Source organism: Otolemur garnettii, unplaced genomic scaffold (assembly GCF_000181295.1).
Source record: "Otolemur garnettii isolate 467f Iridium unplaced genomic scaffold, OtoGar3 scaffold00111, whole genome shotgun sequence".
NCBI lineage: Eukaryota > Metazoa > Chordata > Mammalia > Primates > Galagidae > Otolemur > Otolemur garnettii.
The window spans coordinates 3,394,389-3,420,673 of record NW_003852506.1 but is presented as its reverse complement, the minus strand read 5'-3'; the positions used below and the strand labels follow the sequence as shown (position 1 = coordinate 3,420,673).

The 26,285-nt window shown below is 46.8% G+C and overlaps 1 protein-coding gene across 1 annotated transcript in view; it reads right to left on the bottom strand.

The window, feature by feature from the left end:
* The window catches only part of URB1 (URB1 ribosome biogenesis 1 homolog (S. cerevisiae)), a 75,083-nt gene that overhangs the window by 21,902 nt on the left and 26,896 nt on the right, over window positions 1-26,285 (bottom strand). The window contains exons 11-28 of the mRNA XM_003797104.3: window positions 23,361-23,534; window positions 22,534-22,663; window positions 21,777-21,893; window positions 20,558-20,670; window positions 18,219-18,338; window positions 16,358-16,474; window positions 15,774-15,912; window positions 14,763-14,933; window positions 13,641-13,834; window positions 11,789-12,007; window positions 10,993-11,172; window positions 9,397-10,252; window positions 8,372-8,573; window positions 7,588-7,774; window positions 4,092-4,150; window positions 1,867-2,060; window positions 726-836; window positions 517-580 (exon numbers count right to left, since the gene is read on the bottom strand). Coding sequence (XP_003797152.1) covers window positions 517-580; window positions 726-836; window positions 1,867-2,060; window positions 4,092-4,150; window positions 7,588-7,774; window positions 8,372-8,573; window positions 9,397-10,252; window positions 10,993-11,172; window positions 11,789-12,007; window positions 13,641-13,834; window positions 14,763-14,933; window positions 15,774-15,912; window positions 16,358-16,474; window positions 18,219-18,338; window positions 20,558-20,670; window positions 21,777-21,893; window positions 22,534-22,663; window positions 23,361-23,534 — 3,347 coding nt within the window. The remainder of the gene's footprint in view (window positions 1-516; window positions 581-725; window positions 837-1,866; window positions 2,061-4,091; window positions 4,151-7,587; window positions 7,775-8,371; window positions 8,574-9,396; window positions 10,253-10,992; window positions 11,173-11,788; window positions 12,008-13,640; window positions 13,835-14,762; window positions 14,934-15,773; window positions 15,913-16,357; window positions 16,475-18,218; window positions 18,339-20,557; window positions 20,671-21,776; window positions 21,894-22,533; window positions 22,664-23,360; window positions 23,535-26,285) is intronic.

Below are 26,285 nucleotides of genomic sequence, written 5' to 3'. Positions count from 1 at the left end.
GATTGAGATATACCAGGCAAGTTGCACCAGGGGGCCTGGGAGATAGACACACACATGTGCACACACAGAGACAGGGGAGAATAGATTCTGTGTCCAGTGAGCCCTTCTCACACTTTCTCAGAAATATCCAAGGCATTAAGTCATCCCTCCCAAGTAAGGTATAAAGAGAAAGGTTTACAGAGAAAAATTCTACCAAATGAGATACAATGCCCTAGTGGGGTGTGAGCTTGGGGGCAGATGCACCTCAGACAGGCGCCCATCAGTCGTCAGGGGTGGCCCAACCCTGGAGGTCCCTGGCCAAGAGACACAATCCTCATGGTACAAGGCCAAGCTTTTCCAGAGCAGCCTACACTGGGGCCAGTGTAAACTAGGGGAGTTCCACTCACCTCACCCTTTCTCTTAGAAGCAAAACAGAACAAGAGAAAGTCCCAAGTCTGTAGCTTGCTGGGTGAAGGGCTACAGTCTTGGGGCCAGCACCCCAAGGCCTGCAGATCCACGACCAGTCCCAACACTCACCTGAAGTTGATGAGACTGAGCTTGTTCTGTTCGTACGCCCGGAGCAGAAGTAAAATCTTCTGGTCTATAAGTCAAATGTGGGTCAGTTAAGAAAGCTGAACATGATACACATCCCCCAGGATACACCACTTGGTTCTGACCGCCCCACCCCACCCTGCTTGCCAGGCCCTCATGGCTCCCCCATATACCGCCTGGTCATCTCGTCTCACCCAGGACACTGAGAGTGGCACCGTAGGCCCCAAGAAGCACCGCGAAATGGCTGCTCTCACAGACAGAAGGGCACATCCTCACCATCACTGACATCAAGTCCACCAGCGCTTCTGGAAGAAAACAACACTGAAACGCACGGCTCCATGGGGGATGTGCAGACACTGACTCAGAGTGGAGGAGGAAGCAGTGCGGGAAATGTATAAATACCTGACACATCCTCCTTTGAATATTGTGTCTGAACTGTCATCTAATCCCTTCTCCATTTATAAAATAAGGAAACATGGTCTTCACAACCACCTGTTCCTCCGGCTTTGACAAAGCCGAATATCAGTACCTCCTTACCCCCTTCCCAAATTTTTAAGCCACGGAAGATTCAAAAATCCAAGCATTTTCCTCTCATGAGCTGCCACCAAACCCTCCGCCATGTCCACTTGTGCCTGAACCGAAGGGGAAAGCCCTTTTTACTTTTCCTACCACCCACATGGGTCATGCAGCCAATGGCTGTCAGGAATTACCAGGTTCTTATAGACCAACTCTGCGATGATCCTCACCGTTTGGGGGTGTTGATTTTATTTCTCTAAATAGAGTGTGGGTTTGAGAAGAAAGGAACCTTCACACCATCTTTTCTGCCATTTCCCATAACCCTGCTGGTGTGCACCAAATCAGGGATGGAGCTTAGCCCTGGGCTTTTGAGGAGTTCTCTAGCGGTGACTCATCAACAGCCAAGTTCTAAGCCTTTTTCCTTGATAAAAGTTGTGCTTTTCCTGTGAAGAAATTTCATGGAACTTGGATCCATTTTTCTCAGATACCCACACTCCCTCCAACCACGCAAACACACATACGCACACACCTCCTAACTTCCCTCACTCCCAGATTTTAAAGTTAGCTTATGATACAGCAGTAAAATCTCAGTCAGTCTTCTATCGGCCAAATAAGGCCTTGAAAGCAGGTGTGTGTGTGCTGTCTGACTGGGAGCTTGAGGAAACATTTCTTGACCTTAGATTTCACAGAAACAAAACGCTCTAATACTGTTTTGCTAACGTCTGAGAGCCATGGGAGAGAGGCTTTCTGCACAGCTAGTTTGATGAAATCAGGAGGTAAAATGTGGGTCTGAAATGGGAGGGTGAGGACAAGGGTCACCTTTTACTTGAGCGTCTGGGCTATCCCCTTCTTCAGACTTCAGCAGAGTTGGCAGGAACAGAGAATGCTGGGTGAGCATCATGTGGACCACTGGGAGTGGGATGAGCTTCGCGCTGGAGGAACTTCCTGGGCGGTACAAGAGCTGCACAGCGGCATGGAGGGTCTTTAAAAATGTGTGGTCCTGATACCGGAACCTGGGAGACAAGAGTCAAAGGGAAAAGAGTTTCACTAAAGCGGAATTTTATTTCACAGACAAACAAAAAATATTTATTCCCAGCATTTTTTTTTTTTTTTTGAGACAAAGCCTCACAGTGTCGCCCTCAGTAAGTAGAGTATCATGGCGTCACAGCTCACAGCAACCTCCAACTCTTGGGCTTAAGTGATTCCCTTGCCTCAGCCTCCCAAGTAGATGGGACTACAGGTGTCTGCCACAACACCCAGCTATTTTTTTTTTTTTAAGAGACAGAGTCTCACTTTATCACCCTTGGTAGAGTGCCATGGTGTCACACAATTCACAGCAACCTCCAACTCCTGGGCTTAGGCAATTCTGTTGCCTCAGCCTCCCAGGTAGCTGGGACTACAGGTGCCCACCACAACGCCCGGCTATTTTTTTGTTGCAATTTGGCCAAGGCCAGGTTCAAACCCGCCACCCTCGGTATATGGGGCTGGCACCCTACTCACTGGCCACAGGCGCCATCTCCAGCTATTTTTTGGTTGGAGTTGTCATTGTTGTTTGGCAGGCCCGGGCTGGGTTTGAACCCGCCAGCTCTGGTGTATGTGGCTGCCACCCTGGCCCCTGAGCTATAGATACCAAGCCAATCCCCAGCATTTTATTAAGAAAAATTTCAAGCACAGTACAAGGTTGAGAATTTTACAGTGAATGTCTGTCTACCCATCATCTAGATTCCACCACTGACACGGCCTGACCCTCTCTCCACCATGTCCAACTGGCCACGACTCACAGGGCGCCCTTCTGGGAACGAGGAAGGGATGTCACGCATTTATTATGATTCAAACACCAAACAAACTTCCTGCTCAGCATCGGAACAGCCAGGTGAGAGAGCCCACAATACCCAGCTCTCCCAGCCCGCCTCACCTGTCAGCCTCCTTACTGCCTCATGTCCAGCTGCTCAGAACTTCCATCCAACAGTTCAGAGCCTTCTGTGTCTTAGATATTTTTAAAACCCACCAAAGGAGGGGAAAGCACCATACTCTAGAAAAATGAAGTACTTCAGTCTTACATGAACAACTGCAAGAATCATTTAGCATGGGCGGGGGACATGAAGACAGAAAGAAATGTCACCATTCCGTGACGGTCCTCTATAGCTGCCATTAATCTGGGACGTGCCTTCACTTCTTTCCCTCCCCTCATGTAGATATTTTTCTTTCAAGTTCATGAATGATCAAGGAAATGAAAATTATAGGCACAATGAAATATCATTTCCGGACTATCTGATTGCCAAAAACTAGAGTCAGTGAGGCCAGGAGGGAAAATGAACTCTCCCGTACACTCTGCTGGGAGTGCAAATTTGCTCAGCAACTTTGGGGAGTAGTTTGGTATCTAAAACTCAAAATACACTCACACTAGCAGCCTGTAACAGCCCCACCCGCCCCAAGAAATTGACACCTATGAGCCAGGAGATATGTGACAGTCACCACAGGACTGTAATGAGAAAAGAGGGTGGGGGTAGAGAAGAAAGACGCCTGTGAGGAGGCTAAATAAGCCGGAGTAGAGTCAGAAGACCCAATATTCCACAGCACAGTTCATTTCTAAGTAGAAATGAACTACTTAGATCCATTTGTATCAACATGGACAAATCAGAAACATTCAAGTGGAAAAAGGACATATAACAAATGACAAACCTGTGTAAAATGATAGTTTAAAAACATACTGCCGCTTAAAGAGTATGAAAAGACAAAATACACACGCATGAGACAAAGCACACCCTCAGAAGAGTGAGGACCTTCGGTGTGGAAGAGATGAGCAGGAAACGGCAAATACAGACACAGTCAGCGGTCCTGACACCTGGAGGCTGTTCCTCCCATCGTCAATAGGCAGATCATGCCACTTCAACAACCCCCACCTTCTATCTCCAAAAAAAATGAGGACACTGCTCTCCCGCAGGTTTTATGCTAATGACAAGCTGGGGTACAGAAGAGGCTCTGCAGGATCAACAACATTCACACCTTTACTCAACGGTGCTTAGAAAATGAAATCAACTTACTTGAGTCCTGCCTTCACAAATTTCTGCCAATCACCAGGATCAACTTCACCAAGTGCATGCTAGGAATAAAGTAAACAAGAAATAAACACAAAACATCTCAATTAACCTAAAATATACTGGAAGCCCCCAGCTGTAGAACCTTAGGAAGGCATCGACCTCCCTGAGCTGGCGTCCCGTCTATAAAACCCAGGATTGAAAGGCTGGAAGCAAGGAGCTCCAGTGTCCCCTCCTCTCCAAAGCTGAGGGTTCCACCCAGCAGTTCCTCTGTTCTGGCCTTGTTGTGCCATCCTCTGCCCCTTTTTTAAAAAATGTAGAATAGGCCTACAAATGTATCAACCTGTATGAGGAAAACCTTGGAGTGATAATCCTTCCTTGGGTAATTCTTGACAAGCACATGAGAGCTCAAGCTTACAGGGCAGAGGGCAGAACCAAGATTAATCTTTTTTTTTTTTTTTTGAGACAGAGTCTGAAGCTGTCGCCCTGGGTAGGGTGCTGTGGCGTCACAGCTCACAGCAATATCAAACTATTGGGCTTAAATGATTCTCTTGCCTCAGCTCTCCAAGTAACTGGGACCACAGGCACCCACCACAACACCCAGCGGGATTTCAAGATTAATCTTAAAACAAAAACTAAAATGCAGAATATGGAATTAAAGTCAGAGGCATTCAGTAAATATAAAACAAAGTATTCTAAACAATTCTTAAGAGCATAGGATTTTTTTTTTTTTAAAAATTCGTTATTCCTGGCAATAACTCTGACATTTTATTAGCACACCTATGATCACCAAATGGGCAAAAAGAAATCTCCTGAGTTGCCCTGTTATTTTTTTTCCTTTGTCTACATTCCTAGCAGCACTAATGGATTTTCAGTTAGCCTTTTTCAACAGTAGATTCCAATAGCAAATGAAAACCACTAGAGTGACATCTTCACCCAGTCCTCACGTCATGGGGCTCTGGCAACACAACATGAAGAGGTCCATGAAACTGGAGAATCCATGTTGGTGCCAGAGAGACCCACTAAAGTCGATGTGTGCTCAGCTGCTGGCTCCACCAGGCTGGCCACGTGGTAGAGATGAGACCACAGGGCAGAGACTACAGAGGAAATCCAGGAAGTGGCTAAACCCCTCAGCTGAGACACACCTCCCATTCATCAGAGTTTTAAATATGAGTTCTCTCTGTCCCAGCAGTTCCTCTTTCAGGAATTCGTCAGGAAATAGTTGATCAAGTGTGTAAAGACAGACATGTGAAATGTTCATCACAGCATTCTTTATAACAGCAAAAAACTAGAAAGTTAGGTCTAGCAATATACAATGACCTAAATATGTTACAGTAAACATACCCAAGAAAAGACAAACACTCCCCCACTAACAAGGTCAAAGTAGGTCCATGTTCATTGTTGTAGGAAATTATCTCTAAATATGGTATTATGAAATTTTATATCATGCATTGGGGAAATGAAACAAAAGACCAGGTTACACACAGCATGCACAAAGGGTCCTATTGACATAAAATTACACATCAGTTTATCACATACACATGCAGCAATATGTAGCAAGATCTCTGGAAGGATACCCAACAAATTTACAAAGGGATAGCCTCAATGAGATGGAAGGTTTTTAATTTTCTTTTTTATGTTTTTTGTAATGTTTACGTTTGATTTTTAGTCTTATAATCACAAAAGTCATTACTTTCAAATTTTGTGAGAGTGGCTGGAGAGGGTGACTACCTTACAATGGAATGAATTCTACTCAGCAACAAAAGTAATAAACTACTCATTCCCGTAACATGCATGACCTGGGGAAACTTCACTGACCTGAAATAAGCCACACACACACAAATGTACATACTGTGTGACTACAATCAAAGTTCTAAAATAGGCAAAATAATCTAATGGTGATGGAAATTGTTGCTTTGAAGGAAAGGCACAAGAACTTTCTGGGATAATGTATAGGAATGTGGGCTACACGAGTATATAAACTATATCTATTTCTCCTTATGTAAATTATAACTCAATTAAAAGAAAAGGGGGTAAGAACAGAAGCAAACCCCTAAAAGAGCCCAGGCTGTCACTCCATCTCAAGCCTGTAGGCTGGTGGAGGGGCTGACTGTGAAGCTGGACAGGAATACTCCTGTGAGTCAACAGCTGAAGCCCCCAGACTCCTTTCTCTGTAGCTCAGCTCTCCCTAGGTCTCCAACACCTTCTTCCCCTCTCTTAGTTCTGCTATGTTTGGATTCATAATCTCGCAGTGCACAAACTAAGTATGAAAGTATAGATTGCCAAGTTTGAAACAACTAAGCAAGCAAATGCCTGGGTCTATGACCTACAAATGTGTTTACCACACACTTGTTCATCTTTACCTACAGTCACCTTCCTCAGGATTACTTTTAAGTCTTAGATTCAAAGTTTAAACAAAAGTCATAGACTCTATAACTAGCAATGTAATTTTATTCCATGCATTGAGAAATTAACACAACTCACATACTTCTGTTAACCTTTACGATGTAAATTATTTCTGTGCAAAAATAGAATAATACAAAAAAGGACACTTTAATAGAAGGAAGTAATGACAAAATACTTCTAAATTTTATGGAAACTATAAACTCATAGACCAAGCAGCCCACTGAACCCCACACACAACAAACTTGAAGAAAACTACACTAAGGTAGTCATCGTTGAATTGCTTTAAATGTTTAAAAAAAAACCCTAAAATTAGCTAGAGGATAAAAAGACATAACCTATAGAATAACAAAGATAAGAATAACAGATTTCTGATTAGAAACAAACCCAGAAGACAATGAAAAAACATCTTTAAAATACTTAAAGGAGGGGGAAAAAAACCTGTCAAGTGAGAATTTTATACCCAGTGAAATTCTTCCAGGCTCATTCTATGACCAGACAAAGGTGTAGGAAAATAAGATTAGAAACTAACACCCCTTAATGCACACAGACATAAATATTCTTAACAAAAAAATCACAAATCAAATCCAACAATATATAATGATGCTACATCATACTCAAATAGGTTTATCCCAGGAATGCAAGGTTGGTTTAACATTCAAAAATCAATTGATTCTCTTTATTAATAGACTCATCAAAAAACAAAACCTCATATAATACCTCAGAAGCAAAACTCAAACATCCATTCCTGATAAAAGATAGCTCATCAATTCTAAGGCTACTGTCACCTGACACTTTGCCCCTAGACATGACCGTCTCCATTTTCTAAAGGATCATGTTCATGCCACCTACCTTGAAATGTATCTGTCATGACTGATCGGTTTGTCTCTTTCCCTTAAAAAAATGTTTGTTTGTTTGTTTTTCCCCAAACGGGGTCTTGTTCTGTTGTGCAGGTTAGAATATAGTGTTATCATCATAGCCCACTCCAACGTCAAACTTTTGGACCCAAACAATCCTCCTACCTTGGATTATATGAATGAGCCACCACACTCAGCCTCCCTTAAAAATCTGACCACGAACTCTAAGAAATAACACCTACCAACAGCTTGACTAGTCTGAGCAGCATTTCCTTCTCCCGGTCGTGAGTACTGTCATCATCCTGCTGGACACTGCTGAAAGACACCATGAGCCACTTTATACAGGATTCCAAAAGGGTCCTTCTCCAGACACACAGCTCTTCTGCTGACCCTTCCAGGACTGCTGAGACAGAGTCTGCCACAATCCACCTGTAGCAGGGGACAGGAGTCACAGAGTTAGACTGAGAGCTTAAATCCTCTGGCTTCACACATAATTCAACATCACAAGTGCCATACAGGGACAGACACCCCAAGTCCTGTTTCCCACACTACCCATTCACAGGAACCACGTGTTTCTTTAGACTTTTACTCAAATGCCAAAGAAGTACCAGAATTTCCACAACCAAGAAAACAATATTAGCATACCAGAAAAAGAATACATGTCCATACTTTGTCTAGATCAGGGTTTCTCAACTCCAGTACTACTGATATTTTAGGCCAAATAATTCAATTTCTAGAAGCCAAAAGCAACACCGCCTAACCCCAGTTGTGACAATCAAAGATACTGGACATTGCCAAGTGTCCCCTCAAGGAAAAGCACCCCTGAGAACCACTGCTCTTGAGGGCTGAGATGACCTGTGGAGATGTATGTATTCTGGCAGGATGGCTGGAAGGAAGAGTTCTCACAGGAACTGCCTGCCTACTTGCTGATGTCACAACACAGCTGACTGACGCTGCCTCCGCCACAGATACTAAAGAGAAAAGCGAAGCTGACAGAATAGCATCAAACAATCTGAGCCTTCTTGCCTCTTGTGACTGCCTGGAGTCTGCAGCAAGCTGGGCAGGCGGTCCATGAGGACGCTGAGATCCTTGGCTCTTGCAAATGGGACAAGCTGGGCCAAGATCTCCTGATGTAGCCCAGACTCTGGGGCATCATCTGTGCTGAGAAGCCTGTTCTGTAGCCGTCTCCAGAGGGCCTTCCTCAAGACAGGAATTACAGCAGAGCACACTAGGGCAGAGACACAAGGGAAGGATCAGATCATTGCACACAAGGGTGGCACCCTATGACCCTGGGGATGTCACACTGGTGGCCTGAAACTGACATCGGCAGTTCAAACACCATGGAAATCAGAAAACGCTAGAAACCATCTCCTCTCAGGTTCCTCCTCCACCTCTTTACGTATGCCAAAGTTCTGGCTTCCCATGGGATTCATTCTTCTGGGGTCAGGGAGGGTATCCAAGGAAAGGCTTATCAAGAACCCCTGTGTGCAGGGTGGTATCTTACTCTTTAGGACAGCCATCATCACTGATATGAACTTACACAAAATAAAAGAAAAAAAAATAGAAGTAAAAAAAAATTCCCATACCAGTAAGAAGGAATTAAATTCAATCTGAGGTTATCAAATAGTACCTCAGATCTAAAATCTAGCAATAGTGAAAGAGAACTGGACACACACTGCTTGGACTCAACATCAACCTGCCAACATTTCCTTGGAAGGAGGGAAAAGTGGGACAGAATGATGGACCATCAGCCCTGAAGCTTCACAAGACACAGCCTCAGATACTCCCAACTACTGCCCACCCCTCCCCTAACTTCCTGCAGGGGAACTTGGAATTGATGGGGCCCAGGGGGCGAACCCCCACACCATGAGGTCAGGATGGTGAGAGGATTGCTAAGAAAATCCTCTCCACCTTTCCCATCTCCACAGGGGTCAGACGTTGGAGAAGACATGGAAATGATCCACACACACCCCAGAACATGGACATAAAGGTCACCTCCTCAGCCTTTCTGATGTAAAACTCCCAGTTGCCCCTAATCAGCTTTCCCTTACCTTCTGCTGGGCGTGCAAAGTGGCCCTGAGTCCTGCACTGGAGGTACATGTGGATGAGGGGGAGGAAGTCCTCTAGGTCCTCCTGTAGGCTGAGCCCAGAGCCAGCCTGCAGGCACCACCACTCAAACCATAGCAGGTGGGTCCAGCTCTGCTGAAGGAGCAGGGTGGCGATCCCAAGGGCTGCTTGTGTCCTCCGGGCCAGGCAGTAGTCAAGCAGGTCGACCTTGATGGCAGGGGCCAGCATTGGGTCTCCTTGCAGTGTGTGGAGGAGGGCAGTGTCCAGCTCGCCCAGGGCCAGTGCAGGGAGCAGAGCCGCCAGGCCTCGCACATACTCGGAAGACCACAGCAGCTCGTCGCCCTGCAGCTGATCCTGGGGGCTGCTGGTGAACAGCTGCACCAGGCTCTTCCCGAGAATGCTCAGGTGTCTCTTCTTCCCAGGTGACTTGGTGGGTTGCTGGGTCACCAGGTGGGCCTCGGGCAGGCTCAGCAAGGCCAGGGTGACCTCACGGAGTTGGCTGCCTTCCATGTACGGGTGCAGTTTCTGCAGGGCCTCCAGCTGTGGCAGTGACTTTGGCAGGGACGCAGACAGGCCCTCCCTCCTGCTTCTCAGCTCTTGCAACACACTTTGGGTGATGGCCTCTGTGTACTTGGCCAGAAGGCCCAGCTGACCAATGTTCTGGAGAATTGGAGCACTCACTGTGAGCAGCTCGAGGACCCCTGAGCTGAAGTGAGCGGCCATGAGCTTCACAAGGATGGGACTGAGGGAGTGTGTAGGAAGGGCCTGCTGCTCCAGGGCCAGGAACCAGCCCTCCAGCGTGGGGTGTCTGAGGATGGCAACCAGTACCTCCTCCAACGTCTGAAATGCAGTAACAAGACAATGACATCATCCAAGGCACAGAGCAGGAAGGACAGTGGTTACCATGTGAGAATTCACTGTTACCCGTGGACAGAAAACATCTTTCCTGCCCCATTCTATCCTTCAAGCCTGAGTTCCAGTGTCCCTCTCGGTATCCCAGCCACACCCAGGCAAAACTGTTACCTCACTGTGACTCTCCAACTAGGCATGACCTCCCCTCTATTTATACCTGTGAGCGCCCTGAGGCCTGGGCTGTTGTCAGTGTCCGGTCCAGTGTCACAAGCATGTGCCTGACAAATCCAGCCTGGATGCACTGACTGCATGGCAAAACTGCTCCCTGTCACTCAACAGGGGACAGGCCGTGCAGAAATGCCAAAATGTGGTCAAAACCAATTAGCAAGATCAAAGGTTTCTTTTTAACAGCCTTGTCCTCCTAAACAAATCTGCTTGGGGGACGTGGCGCCTCCTCACACCCATGGTGGACTGATCACAGATTATGCAAGACCATGACTCCAGGGACAACGGACTGCAATTAACCACTGTGAATGTCCAAGTGACACCATGCTCATCTCTGGGTAGGAGTTATAAATGGCTTTCAGGGTCTCTGCTATAGTTTTCTGCATTTCCCTATTTTTCTTCAAAGAACACACACTTGCTTTTAATCAGAGGTGAAGAGAAAGCTACCAGTCATGACTCTGTGGGAAAAGCTAACTGGCCTCCTGTGGAAGAGGCAGTGGTACCTGGTCATTGGCCAACTCCAGTGAGGCCACAGACTTCATGTCCAAAAACAGGTCGGATTCAGCCCGGGCAGCCTCTAATTTCTGCTGGTTCTGGGCATCCAGCTGCTCACAGTGGACAACCAGGTGCCTGAGGAGATCCAAGAAGAGGTGCAGGAGGGGGGGTCCGGCAATTCGGCCCAGCTGTGGGGATGAGAGCACATGGTCCTGAGCTGAGAAGGGATGTTGGCCACCAAACAGCAACTGCTGAGGTCCTGGGTCATCAGGCAAAGGGGGGCTTAGGAGGCAGGCTGAGGTGCTACCCCTTTACACACAGCCTTTGTACTGCACAGAATACCCCTCACCTCAAAGTCATTTCTCAAGTAAGAGACTTTTTGTCCTAAATCTGGATATATGAAGATTTGCTTTGACCAAAATGACAAGGACAGACTCATCTCAAGACCTAAACTATAAACCTGTGAACCACATCAGGAATAGAAGCGCAGTAATGAACTACTGAACTAGTAAACTTAGGATAGAGGGATGCCTGGACTGCTGCTGACCCAGCGCACCGAGGGAAGGGTCTGTCCTCACCAGGGGCTGCCCGACGACTGCATCCCTGAACCTGGCTCCCCATCTGCAGCTGCTGAGGAACTCACAGGGTTTGCAACTAAAGCCTAGAGAACGGCTTCCATGCTGCTACATGCTGGCCTCAGGGGGCCGTGAGAAACTGTCCCTCGGTATGGGCCTGACTCAGAGCAGGCCCGGTCTCTGGCGGTGGGGCCCTGGTAGCGTGTGGGGCTGCAGGAACACCACCCACCTGGCTGAAGTTCTCCACGGTGCTCCTGAGGTAGAGCAGCAGCTGCTTCACTGCACGTAGGGCCTGGTGCGTGGGGAGATGCTGAACGGCAACCTGCAGCTGCTCCTGGACACGCTCGTCCCGGAGTGTCTGGTTCTCATAGGCCACCTGCAGCAGGGTGCTGAAGGAGGAGGCCGAGGGAGGAACAGGGGGTGTGGAGCTGCCCGGTGCCTGGAGAGGCTGGGAGGAAGAGAAAGACAGATCACCACAGATGAAAATGGTCAAGGGCCGGTGACACAGATGCAGAGGACATTTCAAAAGAAGCACACACTAACACAGGACCACCTGACATTTTATTTAAATTCTGAACTATCAGTCACATGTATTTTCCTAGAGTGTGTTACTGCTGACAGGAGTGAAGCCACCCAATTGAGAGACATCTACACACCTTGGAAAACAGAGCCTGCCCACAGGAGCCACATGTGACAGGGACAGGAGTCACAATCTGCCCATAAAGAAGCTTGCTCTGTGAGCAACTTGCCTTCCGGAGACCTTCCCCCCAAGAGCCTCATAGGATGTCTGGTTAGGAGAGGAAGATAATAAATAGAATAAAGGGAAATTTCTGGCAGCCTTTTGATTCAAATTGAAGTTGTTCATTTCTTCTAATGTCCTGCCTTCTTTATACCCAACCTGGCTTATTATAACTCCAAATACTCAACTTCCTAAGGCTAAAAAATGTGCCCTGGAACTGACTGGTCTCAAAGTGTGGTCCCTGACCAGCAGCCGCAGCAGCAACGGGGATGGTGTGAGAAATGCAAATTCTCAGCCCCGCCCTCAGATATACCAGGTAGATCTCTCACCCTCTGGGGAATTCTGACACACCCCAAGGGGTAAGAAGCACTGCTCTGGCGTGTTCAATGTACAGCGAACACTCACATTTCATGTACTCCCTAGGGGCAGCATGGAACTTCTAATAGGTCCACATAAAGTGAGCAAGCCACTGTCTGGCTATAACCCTGGCCTCTGTGTAGAGGGAGGTGGCAGCACCTGTTAGGAGGATTGAGACTGCCCGGGCCCAATCCTGGTTCCACCATTGATGAGCAGAGGAGGCACTCTGGACTTTGGCTTCCCTGTGTGTATAAAGGACAGTAAAAGTTTTGACCTACTTCTCAAAGAGTTATGGTGAAGACTGAAGGCCTTAAAATACACATAGCAGACTTAGTATGGGGCCTGGCATGCCCAGTAAACAAGCAGAAAATATATAATCAGTGTTGCTGCCCCACCAAGGTCACAAGACAAAGCAGTCCTAAGATGGCTGCTTTTGCAAATGCAGCTAAAACTGAATACACAAAAACACATATTCTAAAGTTAATTTTTTGCCCCACACAGCACTTGGTTGCAGCCTACCCCATTAGAATGGGGTTCCCACCAAAAGAAATCTTTTTTCTTCCTTTTCCATTCCCAGTGTTAGCAGAATGGAACCTGCAGGGGCCCTTGAGGGGCCAGGTTTGGCAGCTGAGCATAAGCCCAGGGGCATGCTAAGGTCTGTAGAAGGCAGCTATGAGGCAAGTATGCACAGATCCTTCAGTGAAGAACAAAAGAAAAGGGCAACCTCCTGCCCCAAGCTGAAACAGGGACTAGCCAGTTGTCATTGTTTGGGAGCCAGTGGAAAATTAGTGTGGCTCCATCATCGACTCCTTTGTGTTTCAGTAGCAGTAACACTCTCGAGCTTCCTCTCTTATGCAGGGGGTACTAGACGGTTAAGAAGTATCACCCTGCAGGCTGTCCAGCTACCCCACTGCACAGCTACCACCCCCAGGAAGAAACCCTGCACAGGAGCCATGACTACAGCCGCAGCCACAGCTGCACTCACCCAGGCCTCTCGGGCTTGCACTGGGATCCAGAGGCTGTAATATCTGTTAAACCGGGAGAGCTGAGGGTAGCCACGTGGGTAAGGAGGCTCAAACTTGTCATAAGCCTGGAGCAGAAGACACAGAGCCAGGGGGTCCCTCTGGGTGTGGAGGAGGTCCATCAGTACCGCTGTCAGATACACTATAATGCTTTCCACTGTGAAGGATTGAGATTTGGGTGGGAAGAGGATTACGGGGACTGTCCTTTGTGATTCAAAAACACCATCTCCTCCCAAATGCAGATAAGACCTAGGATCACGCCACTTCCACGAGGAGTCACCTACCACACGGGAAAGTAAGTGCTACTGCTGCAGACTGTCCTAGGCTGTTTTATTAAACAGATAGCACATGGAAAGACTTCAGGTCCCAGACGCCCTGGTGGATACCCAGGCATATAAGCCACAAGTCAAAGGCCACCTAGAACCAGGACTTGCCAGGTGCCCACCAATCCATTTCTGCCTTGGCACACAAGCCTCTCTGGCAGGTAGACTGGGATTACTGAGCTGGTTTAGTCAACTCTAGGCCAGGACACCCCTGCTTGATTGTCCACTCTCTCTGTGGCTTCCACAGTGATCTTGGAAGCCACAAGTTGAGACAGCATAGCTACAAGATGGGAGCAGCCTGGATCCCTGAGCTGGATCTGGAGGAGAGCCACCCAGAAGAGCCAACAGGCCTGTACTAGACCATAACGAGGTCAAGAAACAGACCTGTACTCATTAAACCACATACAGGGTTTATCTGTATGCCTACTTCTTTGTGTAAGTATAAAGGATTCATCCTTAGCATCAAGATATCTACAATAAATGTTGATGAAAAATCATCAGCATTACAGCTGGTGTCTATGCAGCTGTACACACACATTATTTCAGATTCATCCCTCAAATGGCCAATTTCCCAAAACCCTAGCCAGCCTCAAGACTCATACCCCTGCATTTCTAGCCCAGCTGGTCGGGCAGCTGTCATTTGGTGGGTTTGAACTTCTACTGCCTTGGGTTCTCAGTAACTGACTTCAGAACGCTTTGAATTCCACCCTGCCGACCCAGCTGGCCTGATGCAGCCAAAATACCCTGACTATACCCAATTACCTGCTCCATTTTCTGTCCCAAGGAGCAATTTATTCCTGGCTTCTAGGGCTGCGGGGACCACAGCACTGAATGGGAACGTGAGCAGGATCATGTCCTCGTTTAACAAGAATCCAATCTCCTCATCCAAGCCCTCGCTTTCCTCCACCAGAATGTCCACCATGTCGAGAACATCTGAGACAGAAAGACAGGAGTCAGCTGAGATATTCCACAGCAGATAGCCCACTGAGAGGCAAGAGCACGTTTGCAAAAGGACAGGCAAAAAACATGACATTTCTCTCAGACAGAAACACTTAATACAGTTTGATTCTAAACAGATGAAGACATTGCCTATAAAATCTTTAAGATCTTTGACAAAATGCAGGGTATTCAGCTGAGGAGGCAACAGGTTAAAGTTTCCTCAAGTGCCATGAGAAGCCTAGGAACTAAGCCAAAATCTGAGAGGTAAGAAATATGAAGGTTAAAGCACAAACCAGAGTCAGAATGTCTGCGTTCAAAACTTGACTTTGCTACTAGCAGCTGTGTTAGCTTAAGCAAGTTACTAAACCTCTCTGTCCCTCAGCTGCCTTATCTATTTAAGAAACAAGGACAGTCTTAACACTCCTTCCTTAGGGCTGTTTATAAGGTTTACATAAATTATGATTTGTAAAGTACTTAGAACAATGCCTGGCACACGGTAAATACTCCACGAATAAAAACAATCCAGCAAGCAAGTTCTATACATGTATCCCATTACATGAAAAGAGTAAGAGATTTCATTTCCAGAATAGGCTGGTCTTTTTTTTTTCCTGCAGTTTTTGGCCGGGGCTGGGTTTGAACCCGCCACCTCCAGCATATGGGGCTGGTGCCCTACTCCTTTGAGCCACAGGCACCACCCAATAGGCTCATTGATGCAAAGAAAGGAGACATCTACACTTTGCCTGAGGCATGAGCAAAATCTTTCTTCTGTCTCTAACATGCCACTGTGGCTCTGTCTTCAGAGCTCCACACTGCGCAGAGGAGAGTGGCACATACCATCGATGTGGGAGATGGGAATGCTGACGTCATCGGCGTCTTGCTTCATCGCAGTGGCCTGCAGGGTACTTGCTTCTTGGACAAAGTCAGATGCTTTGTCTGTGTATGAATAGGGATTTGCCACCAGTGTCAACAAAATCTGGGCATCAAAGACCAAGTGGAAATCAGTCACAAGTAAAATGAGGGAAAAAAAGTCAAAAATGTCACTAGTCAAAATAAAAAAAAAGTGCTAAAATGTTCAGTTCTTAATAAGAACAATTTTAGTGCAAGGAGTTTTTTTATTTTTCAAGTTTTTGTTGTGGGATTTTTAAAAAATCTCCTTTTAATATAGCATTGCTTTTAATGCCCCTTTTAATATACTCTTATTTCCTTATGCAAAAATAAATTCCTGAAAGGAAATTAAACAACAGGTGGTAATATTACATATTCCTACTTCACACAATCTGAAATCTCAGTAAGAATTAAGAAGTTAGCCAGGATGAGAAGATTTTTAGGGCTAGTGCATCAAAAATGCCTCAATTACACCAAGAACTGAGTACAATTATCTCTGAACATGCTCCTTTATGGGGAAAGTATGTGCTTACACGTTCCAGAAACTGAATCACAGTCTCTTTGTCCTTCTCTATGGTGGAATCCAAGTGCTCCAGCCAAAGCTCCAGCTCCTTCCAGGTGTGCTCAAACACCCCCGTGTTCTGAAGAATCTGCCAAGAAGCAGGTATTGGGGGGAAAGTCACAAATGACCCTGCTTTCTGTGGGGAGCCAAAGCATTTCATGATGCCCCAGCACCACACAGAGACCCAGGGAACAGCAGTGGGGTAAAGTATCATCTCACGTTTGTCTCACTACTGTGTGTCTACTTCCCTCATTTCCTGAATAATAAGAAGGGAGAAGATTTGGGTACTACTTTGGAAGCTGGTTTTCTTTCTGCATTTTGACAAAGGCACAGGTAAACAAGATGACTCGACCTCTCATAGCTACTGAGTCTGCATGAAATTCTCCAAAGTCACAAGCCAGCACCATAATGTCATTGCAATGTGGCACCTCAAGACTCAAACTTGGGCAAGAAGCACCCAGTTTCCAGAACAGAATGTGTGGTAGGAGGCAGGACTTGAATCTACAGAGAAGATTAAATGACACCCCCAAAGGGACTGAAGAGGGAGACCTGGTTTCTAAGGGACCTCACGGCATGGGAATGCTGTACACCAGTGCCAATCCCACCCAGCTAGAGCGACAGACCGAGAAGTCTGGCTGGGGTCAGGTTCAGGTTCAGACCTACACCATCTGTAAGAAAATGGCAACTTGTGAAAGTCAAGCCTTGGACAGTGTCCTTCTTCAAGCAGCTCAGGTGAGAAGGTTAAAGTGTAGCGAGATTATGAGAACTTCAAATAAAGAAGAAAGGTCAACTCTTGTACTCTAAAAACAGCAAATGTGGGATTTGTAGTACCCCCACCACCCCAAGATGTTTGCTGCACACAGAAACAAGGAATTAGATTTCCTACTGTGGCAGCAAGACTCGATGTAGCCCTGGAAAAATGAGAAAGAAGAGAAGTAAACAAACTCTTCATTCCCTCCTGCCGAGGCTGACACTGACAACCTTTGCGCTGAGGGTGATGGATGAGGGCAAAAAGGTGGAAGGCCAGAGCCCGGGAATGAGGAAAGAGACACTCACCGGTAAACAGCTCCCCGGGGGACAAAGATCTAATATTTATTGAGCCTACAATGTGTAGGAATGACCTACTACTCTATTGCATTTAATTTTCTCTGCAACCCTAGGGTTTTATTATCCCCGTTCACCATGGGAAAACTAAGGCCAGAGAGGTTAAGTAATTTGAAGGCATTTTTTTCATTCAAAAATATGAACTTTGAATTTTGATTCCTAGATTTGAATCCTGGAAGTAGCAGATCCAAGATTCAAATCTAGGAATCAAAATTCAAAGCTCATATTTCTTCTAATTCACCACACTGCCTCTTTAGAGTCCAGCTAAATTTAAGAGACAGTAAATTAAAATGGTCATAAAACCTCCTATTTTAAAGTTTTTAACAGTCTTGATACCTCTGGACTTCAACAACTCTTTCACTAAGCACCTCCTATAAAGGCAGCCTATGCAAAATGCTTTTCAGAATTAGAGACCAGTAGAAAACGCTCACCTTGGCTCGGCGCCTATAGCTCAACCGGCTAAGGCGCCAGCCACGTACACCTAAGGTGGCGGGTTCAAATCCCCAGCCCGGACCTGCCAAACAACAATGACGGCTGCAACCAAAAAATAGCCAGGCATTGTGGCGGGCGCCTGTGGTCCCAGCTACTTGGGAGGCTGAGGCAGGAGACTCGCTTGAGCCCAGGAGTTGGAGGTTGCTGTGAGCTGTGAAGCCATGACACTCTACCCAGGGAGACAGCTTGAGGCTCTGTCTCAAAAAAAAAAAAAAAAAAAAAAAGAAAACGCTCACCTTCATGATTAGAAGTTTCGTTGACAACTTCAGTTGTACATGACTACTGGTCACAAACATTTTCATCAGTAAGTAAAACACCGATCGCTCTCCTCCAATAATCTCCGCATCTGGGCCTTCCTGGAGTTTGAACATTATATATTTTTAATACACATGATTATTCGACATATTACACAAATAACAAGGCTTGCTGAACAAATAAGTGAGTACACACCCAGTATGCTGCCAGGTCCTTTACTGCATCTCGTATTAACTATGACTTGGCAGGATCACTGTTATTTTACATGTATGGAACCTCAGAGTTAGCAAAACTCGTTCAAAACCCCCAAACTACACAGGTAGCCCCCTTCCCGTGCTGGACTGTTCTAGGGTCCTTACATAAACTGACTCAATGTTTCCACTGACCCATGAGGTGGGAACTGTCTTTACCTCCTTTTACATATGTGGAAACTGAGGCACTGAGAAGGTAACTCAATGTTTACTGGGTACTGAGCCCTGACACAGATGCTACGCTGGCTGGTGGGTGGTGGCGATGGGGGGATCTCGGGGCTGACATTTCATCAGGACGCTGGGGCCAATATAATCGACTGCTTATACATAATTTATCCTTCTACAAAGGATAGTCTTAGAACACGACTTAGAGAAGCACACCAAGCTCCAGATCCCTCACCCAAACTCCGTCAAGTCTGTGTTTCACTGCAGCCTTTTGGCAAGGATGACCCTAAACTTAGTGAAGTGCTGGAATTGAATCAGGACAAGCCAGTAGACGGATCTTAAAAGTGCAAGGTGGACAGCAGAGAACATAAACTAGTATCTTAGTACCAGTTCTTTCAAATTAAGAGGCTTTTGCTTGGGTGGTGCCTGGGGCTCAGTGAGTAGGACACCGGCCCCATATACTAAGGTGGTGGGTTCAAGCCTGGCCCCAGCCCCGGCCAAACTGCAACAAAAAATAACCGGGCATTGTGGCGGGCACCTGTAGTCCCAGCTAGTCAAGAGGCTGAGGCAAGAAATTGCCTAAGCCCAAGAGCTGAAAGTTGCTATGAGCTGTGATGCCCTGGCACCCTACTGAGGGTAACAAAGTGAGACTCTGTCCCTTTAAAAAAAAAAAAAAAGAGGCCTCTACTCTCTTTCCAATTAAATCATTAAGCATCCCACTGGCCCAGTTCAGCTGGAGTAGAAACCAACCCACAGGAAGACTAGCCTGTCACCTCTCTAGGGTCAGTGGCAGTGACCTCACAGCTTGGTGTAAAGGACGTGAGCTGGGATCTGGGCAGCACTGCCCAGGTCCCATCCTATACTCACCACTCCCAGCCTTGTCTTTGAGCGAGGTGAACTGAGAGGCCCCATAAAGTACTGGTGTCTTGAACTGAGCGGCCCCATAAAGTACCGGTGTCTTTCCTGGGCACTCTGTTCTCTCAACTACAATGCCGTGGAGCTCAGACAGAAAGCCAAGGGGAGAAAACAGATCCCAGAGCCACAGCATTCTCAAACCTTTCTGGAAATGTCACATGTCAAAGTGCCAACAATAGGCAGCACCTGTGGCTCAGTGAGTAGGGCGCCAGCCTCATATACCGAGGGTGGCGGGTTTGTACCTGGCACTGGCCAAACTGCAACAAAAAAACAGCTGGGAGTTGTGGCGAGTGCCTGTAGTCCCAGCTTCTCAGGAGGCTGAGGCAAAAGAATCACCTAAGCCCAAGAGCTGGAGGTTGCTGTGAGCTGTGACGCCATAGCACTCTACCAAGGGTGACAAAGTGAGACTCTGTCTCTAAAAAAAAAAGTGCCAACAATACATCTCCATACCATTGGTTCCTATAAGATCTAAGTCATTCAAAAATAAAAATAATAATAATAATAAAACCAGCTCAGATTAACACTTAGAGTCTTAGACAATGCTTAGTTATACAGCATCCTGGGTTTAAACACACAGGTGAGTTATCTGTTGCATCCTGAGCTTCCTTTATGATTCAACGTTATGATCTCTGAAAAGTCCTAACAGACATTGTTAAAGAAGACAGTAAGAAACTCGAGCAGTGTTTTCTGAATCCTCTACCAGCCTCCACCTTCTCCTGACTTGGTTATAGATTCCCACATCTCTCATAGATTATTCCAGGATGAGGACAAAGGGGAAGGAATATCTATTATCTTTCTAAAACCTTCTAAAAAGGTTTTCAAATGATGAGAAATTGTAGAACAGTCAAGATAAAAACCTAGGAACCATTAACCTCTCTCATTGTGTGCTCTGTCCATTTCTGATCCAGTTAGAAATTCATCAGGCTAAGAAGGAAACAGGCCCAGTGCATGTGCTAAGGGCAGAAGCCTGGAGATTTCTGCTTCCTTACCTGTGCCTTTAACCACAAAAATTTGCTGGCCGGCAGTTCCAGGGCCACCTTCAGCATGTGGTGCTGCAGAATGGGCGGCACCTCCTCTTGAAGCCCCTGCTCAGAGATGACACCTACAGGTGGAAAGAGGAGAACTGAGAAACAACCACACAGACGCAGGTGCCCAGCCCCTGGGGCCCGGGCCAGAAGGGCCAGATAAGAAATTCCACAACTCCACACTGGAAAGAAAAAGGGAGGATGGGGAGTTCTACTCCCTGTGTCTTGTGCTCACCTTCACATGGGCTGAGCCCAGGCACACCTCTCCTGACCTGTACCCCTGCCCTGAGATCTATCCAAATCCTTCAACAAAAAGCCTAAATTCCACTTGCCCAAAGGAGCCCTTCCCTGCTACTCACCCCACACCACCTGAATCACTGCGGCCACCATGCTGCCCCCCATTGCAAGCTTGTGCCAATGCTACCCCTCATGCGAGGCACAGGCTGTGCTTCCCAGCAGCGGCATTCTGTGGACAGAGACTGCAGCCAGCCCAGCCTGGCTGGGTCTTCATCCTCTAGCCTGGTTTCTGGGTTTCTCCATTGCGTGGGAAATACACAGCTACTAAATGTTATATGGCCACATTCTAGTCAATTTCACATTTCCATGGCAAAGAGGGAACTTCTTACCTTCAAATGGTTTAAGTACTAATAACTTTTGAAAAGGATTTCAATAGCACAAATAGATTCCAAGAATATTTTTGTAAGTCTTTTTATTTCTGTAGGCCTAACATAAAAGTCGATTTTATTAGAAAAATGTTACCACTAAGGAAACATGACCAGGCAAGCATAATGTTACTTCACAGGTTTGAACATACCTCACTGGAGTCTAAATTGTCTCTGCATGAGCAGGATGTCCCTTCTGCAGGACTCTTGTTTCTGCTACACACGCTGTACCCCTGCTCCCTCTAAGTTAACGCAGGTCACCTGGCACTCAGGCTGGCTGGCTGCTTCTGCATTCTCACTGCTACTTAGTGTTCACCTGATGCTTAAGGAAGACCGGGAGTGTAAAAAATACTGGCCCACAGAAAATGGATCAGGCTGCAGATCGCACATATCAGCAAACTGCCCACCAGCCTTCCTGAGCCTCAGCTCCAGGGAATCTGCTCTGGTTTACCAGCATTTCCTCCATGTCACTTCCCCACTGGCAGAAACAGTAGCAGTTCTCTATAATACCTTGAGCCCACCTTTTAGGAGCTTGCTGAAGTCAAAGTTGTACTGCATGACCAAGTGGGGAACCACCTTCTGGTAGAGACATATGACCTGGAGCAGAACAGCTTTCAAAAGAATGGTTTCTGCATCATCTATACCAAAACAAACAAACAACAAAACAGCTTCAATCAGGAAATTCAAGAACCTATCACTGTTCTCAATTAGCAATAGGTGAGCAGCTGAGACAGGTGTGAAACCACATCACATCATAGTCAACTGTGCACTGAAATCCAAGGCTGCAGGGAGACCGTCCAGTAGCTGGACTTAAGGAGTCAATGCTGTAAAAAAATGCCACGACTCTTCAAAGAACCTGAGTTTAAACCCCATTTCACTGCTGTGACCGTGAACAAGTATCTGCAGTAGGACCCACCTATATAAATACAAAGCCCACTGGTCAACAAGGCCCAAGTCAAGACATTTTATTATAAGTGGGACCACGCAGCTCACTTCTACTTATAAGGCAAGTGAGCCCTGCCCACTGAAAGGCCAGCACATACGGTGCCTAATGTGCAAGCCTTTAGAGAGACACAGTGCTTAGACAGCAATGACCAGTAGACACTGAGATTCAATCTACAATCCCATTCTAATTCTCCTCCCTAAACAAAAAAGAATACAGATGCATTCATAGCCAGAGAACTGCCCCTGGACCCCTCAAATAGGCGCCGTCCTAGGCTGCCAGTGGCAGCTCTGTCTCAGACCAACAGCAAAGCCCCCAGCTCCCCAGGCCCTTACCGCACTGGGGAACCACTTCGGCAGCTTGGGGCTTGTCATCCTTTTTCTTCCCTTTCTCATCATCCTGCTTGGTTTCTTGCTTTTTCAGGGACTGCCAGACCCACACAACAGTGTTCAGGTCTGGCAAAATCTAAGAGAAAAAGAAGCAAAAAGTTAGTCATGTTCACAAAGAAGGAAAATCAATGAACTGCCCATATTAACAAGCAGCAGGTGGGGTGCGAGTCTACGTGAGCGTACTCGAGAGCGAGTGTGACTGTGCGTGAGGAAGGTGGGGTGAGAATAGACCTTCCTCTGCTCTGTAGTATAACTTCTAGAACTGAACAAGTGCTGATAATTAAAACCCCTTAAAACTCCTTCATCTGAGCAAAAGATGCTGTGAACAAAGACATGGCTTCTCCAGAGAGGCTCGGGGAACTTGCCCAGTGAGATTGGGGCTCTCAGAGCAGCTGGCCAGCCTGCAGGAGACTGGACTTCCTTATTCTAGAATCAGCCACCGAACCCTCCCACGGTGGCTGCAGTACAGTCAGTGGGCACAGCCATGGACCCTGCTGACACCCAAGGTCCCTGTTGGACTCAGAACCCCATGTCCTGTTCTTGTGGCAGGACATGTACATCATCTAAACTCTTAGGCTGCACAAGGACCTTGGGCCCATGCTCTCAGTGTGGCATTACCCAGTAAGTTTCAGGAGTAAGGGGCTTTCTCAGCCAGCCCTACAACGCTGCCTGCCTGCCTGGCCCACCCTCCATGCTCCCAAGATGGCCTTTCCTAGCTGGGGTGCTTACCAGCGAGGTCCATAAGGAAAGCCCAAACCTAGGCTGGTGCCTACCTTGCTCAAGGCTTCCCTGAAAAGCTGCACAAATTCTTCCATCATCACAGCTGTGTACACGCCTGATTCTTGCCATGTCTCTTTATTCAGGCAATGCTCAATTGTTTTTAATGCCCTCTTCAAAATGACAGAAATAAGGGATAAAGCCGTGTGCTTCACTGATTTGCTGTCCAACTGCAGGAAAAAAGTTAAATCCACAAATGTATCTGTGTCTACACAGATGGACACAGACTTCCCAAGCCCTGGGTTTGGCTGCCTCTTGCCTTTTCTTGGGTCACACTTCGGGGAAGCCACATGAGACAGATGGTTTCTACACCAGGAAAAGAGGTAAGCTGGGGACCCTCTGGGTCTGACCACAGCAGTTACTGGGAATCTGGCCTCTAAAGGTAGACTCCAAGAAAGGTTTTATTCTTATCGTCTACTTTTTAGTAAGCCTCATGTGACAAACACTCAGGTAATACAGACATTCTCCGTTAACAGTGGCAAGAACTCACCAGAACCCACCTCCCCACTCTCAAAAGTATTAATGACAGGAAGAGAAATAAGTATGAAAAACCACCTCCAGACTCAGGAAGCAAGTGACCCACACCACATGCCTCTGACATCCAGAGTTCTCTACTTCTGTTCACAATGACAGCCAGGAAGGCCACTCACTGCAGGATATCAGTCAGGTTTGACATGCTGACTGCCACACTAGAAAAAAAATATTTTCCCTGGGGCCACGGTGTTTTATTATATGCTCCCAAGGTAGAGGTGTGTGAGTTATATTTGCTTCACAAGGCCCTGGGCTCAAAACTAGCATGAGCTAAGTAAAACTTACCTGGCAGTTAATGTGTGTTAAGAACCTATGCTATCACCAAAAAGAGGAGAGTCCAGGCCCTGTGCAGTGGCAGCAGTGATGGCAGCTCCTGGCACTTGGTAGAAACACAGAATCCCAGGGCCTGGCCCAGACAACTCAAGCAGAATCTACATGTTCACAACCTACATGATCCCCTCTATGTTAAAGTCTGGGGAGCCCTGGCTGGGAGACTCAGATGACAGTGAGCTAGGAACAAACAGGTTTTTGACTTACTTTTAGCCTAATACCCACAATACTCCAGCACCCCACAGTATGCTTAGCTGTGATTTCCCTTGGTATGTACATGGCACACTAAAGCAGGTCTGAACATTCTGAGGCAATAATGGCTTCCGTAATCACTCCAAAGCCAGGGCCCAAACATGTTCACATGATACCCAAAGGGTTTGCAAACAAAGCTCAACCCACTTGGGACCCTGCTTCTAAAGAAAGCCTGGGACACTGTTCCAAAGACCTTCATATTTTGTTTCTAAAATAAGCTAACGCTTTTCTTTTTGATTCTAAAATCCAAGCATTTGAAAGTGTTCAAGATAATACTATTAAGAACTAAAAGAAAAAAAAAAAAACCCATAAGCCCAGCCCCTAGATGCCCTCGCATCACTGGGTCTCACTTGGCTCCTAGAAAGGCACTCGTGGAGGGTTGGCCAGGCTGCGGCTGGGTGGCTCTGCCGTGCACAGGACGGCAGGAGCCAGCAGGAGGAGAGGAAGGCGCGTCCTGTCTCACTGTTTGTAGCCACTCCATCAGGGGATGAAACACCCCTTTTGGGACACAACCCCTCCACCCTGGACAACCCTGTGAAAGGCAAGGGGACAGCCTTTATCTCTCAGACTGCCAGGAGCACTCAAAGGAGAACACGAGCACAGCCCAGGGAAAAGGTATCTCTGACATATTTCTTTCAACTGGAGTCTCCTGAAAGCCCCCTGGGAAACAATGTCTCCCACTTTAATTAAAAATAGTTGAGCAAGCCAGCTGGGTCCTAATTTTTCCTGTGGTGATTTGGCAAAGAGAACTCAAGACTTTCTGCCTAGTCCTACACAGGCTTCCTTCTCTCCACTCCTTGCCCTGCTGCCCATGCTCTTCATAGACCCCAGATGGGTATCAAAAAATGGTCTATCCTGGGCAGCACCTATGACTCAAGGAGTAGGGCGCCAGTCCCATATACCAGGGGTGGTGGGTTCAAGCCCAGCCCTGGCCAAAAGTGCAAAAAAAGAAAAAAATGTCTACCTTACCACGTGGTAGGCTCAGGAGTCTACATCATGTTATAGTGACTGCGCTCATCACTACTGGGGCAACTCATGCCTGGGCGACACACCGTGGCTGACCCTGTTCCCACTGATGTCACACAACAACCCAGCCTGCCTGGGAGGATGGAGATGCACCTTCTAACCCTTGGCCTCACAACACCTGGGTTTGAGGAAGGGCTGGTAGGGCCCAGGACCCAGCAACTCTAAACCCATGATGCTCTAGGAAAGAAATGTGAGCCTCTCACAGTGTGGCTTCTGAAGGGACCTGGGGACCTTTGTAATAAATAATGATGTGAAATTTAAGTATCTATTTTATCCATGAATACATCCTCCAAATATGACTAAAAACAGCTGGTTCTCAAAGTAAATGTTGCCCAGATAGCTTAACACCATTGATTAAAACCACAAAGGAAAGGATTCGCTAGGAAAATTTTAGCCCTCTGTTAGAAATTTTAACTCTGTTTAGAAATTTTAACCTAAAGAGATTTCTTTTTAATTACCTAGCCCAAACTGTCCACTAATAAGATTTTGACAAAAAAACTTTCTTTCCTCTACTTCTGACATCCTTCTACCCTCAGGCAGGACTACAGAGGCCAGGAGAGACCCAGGGGTCCCCACTGTGTGATGGAACAAGGCCAAGGATGTGAAGTCTGTCCCCCAGAAGGAATGCTCCCAAGTCCTTGCCCCAGTCAAGTGGACCTGCCTCTCACAGGCTATTTCAAACTAAAGCCTCTGTCCTGGAAGAGCAAGGGTAACTCAAACACCAAATACATCCAGGCCAGCATTGGCAGAACAATAGCAGCACAGCCAGAAGGGTTAGCAGG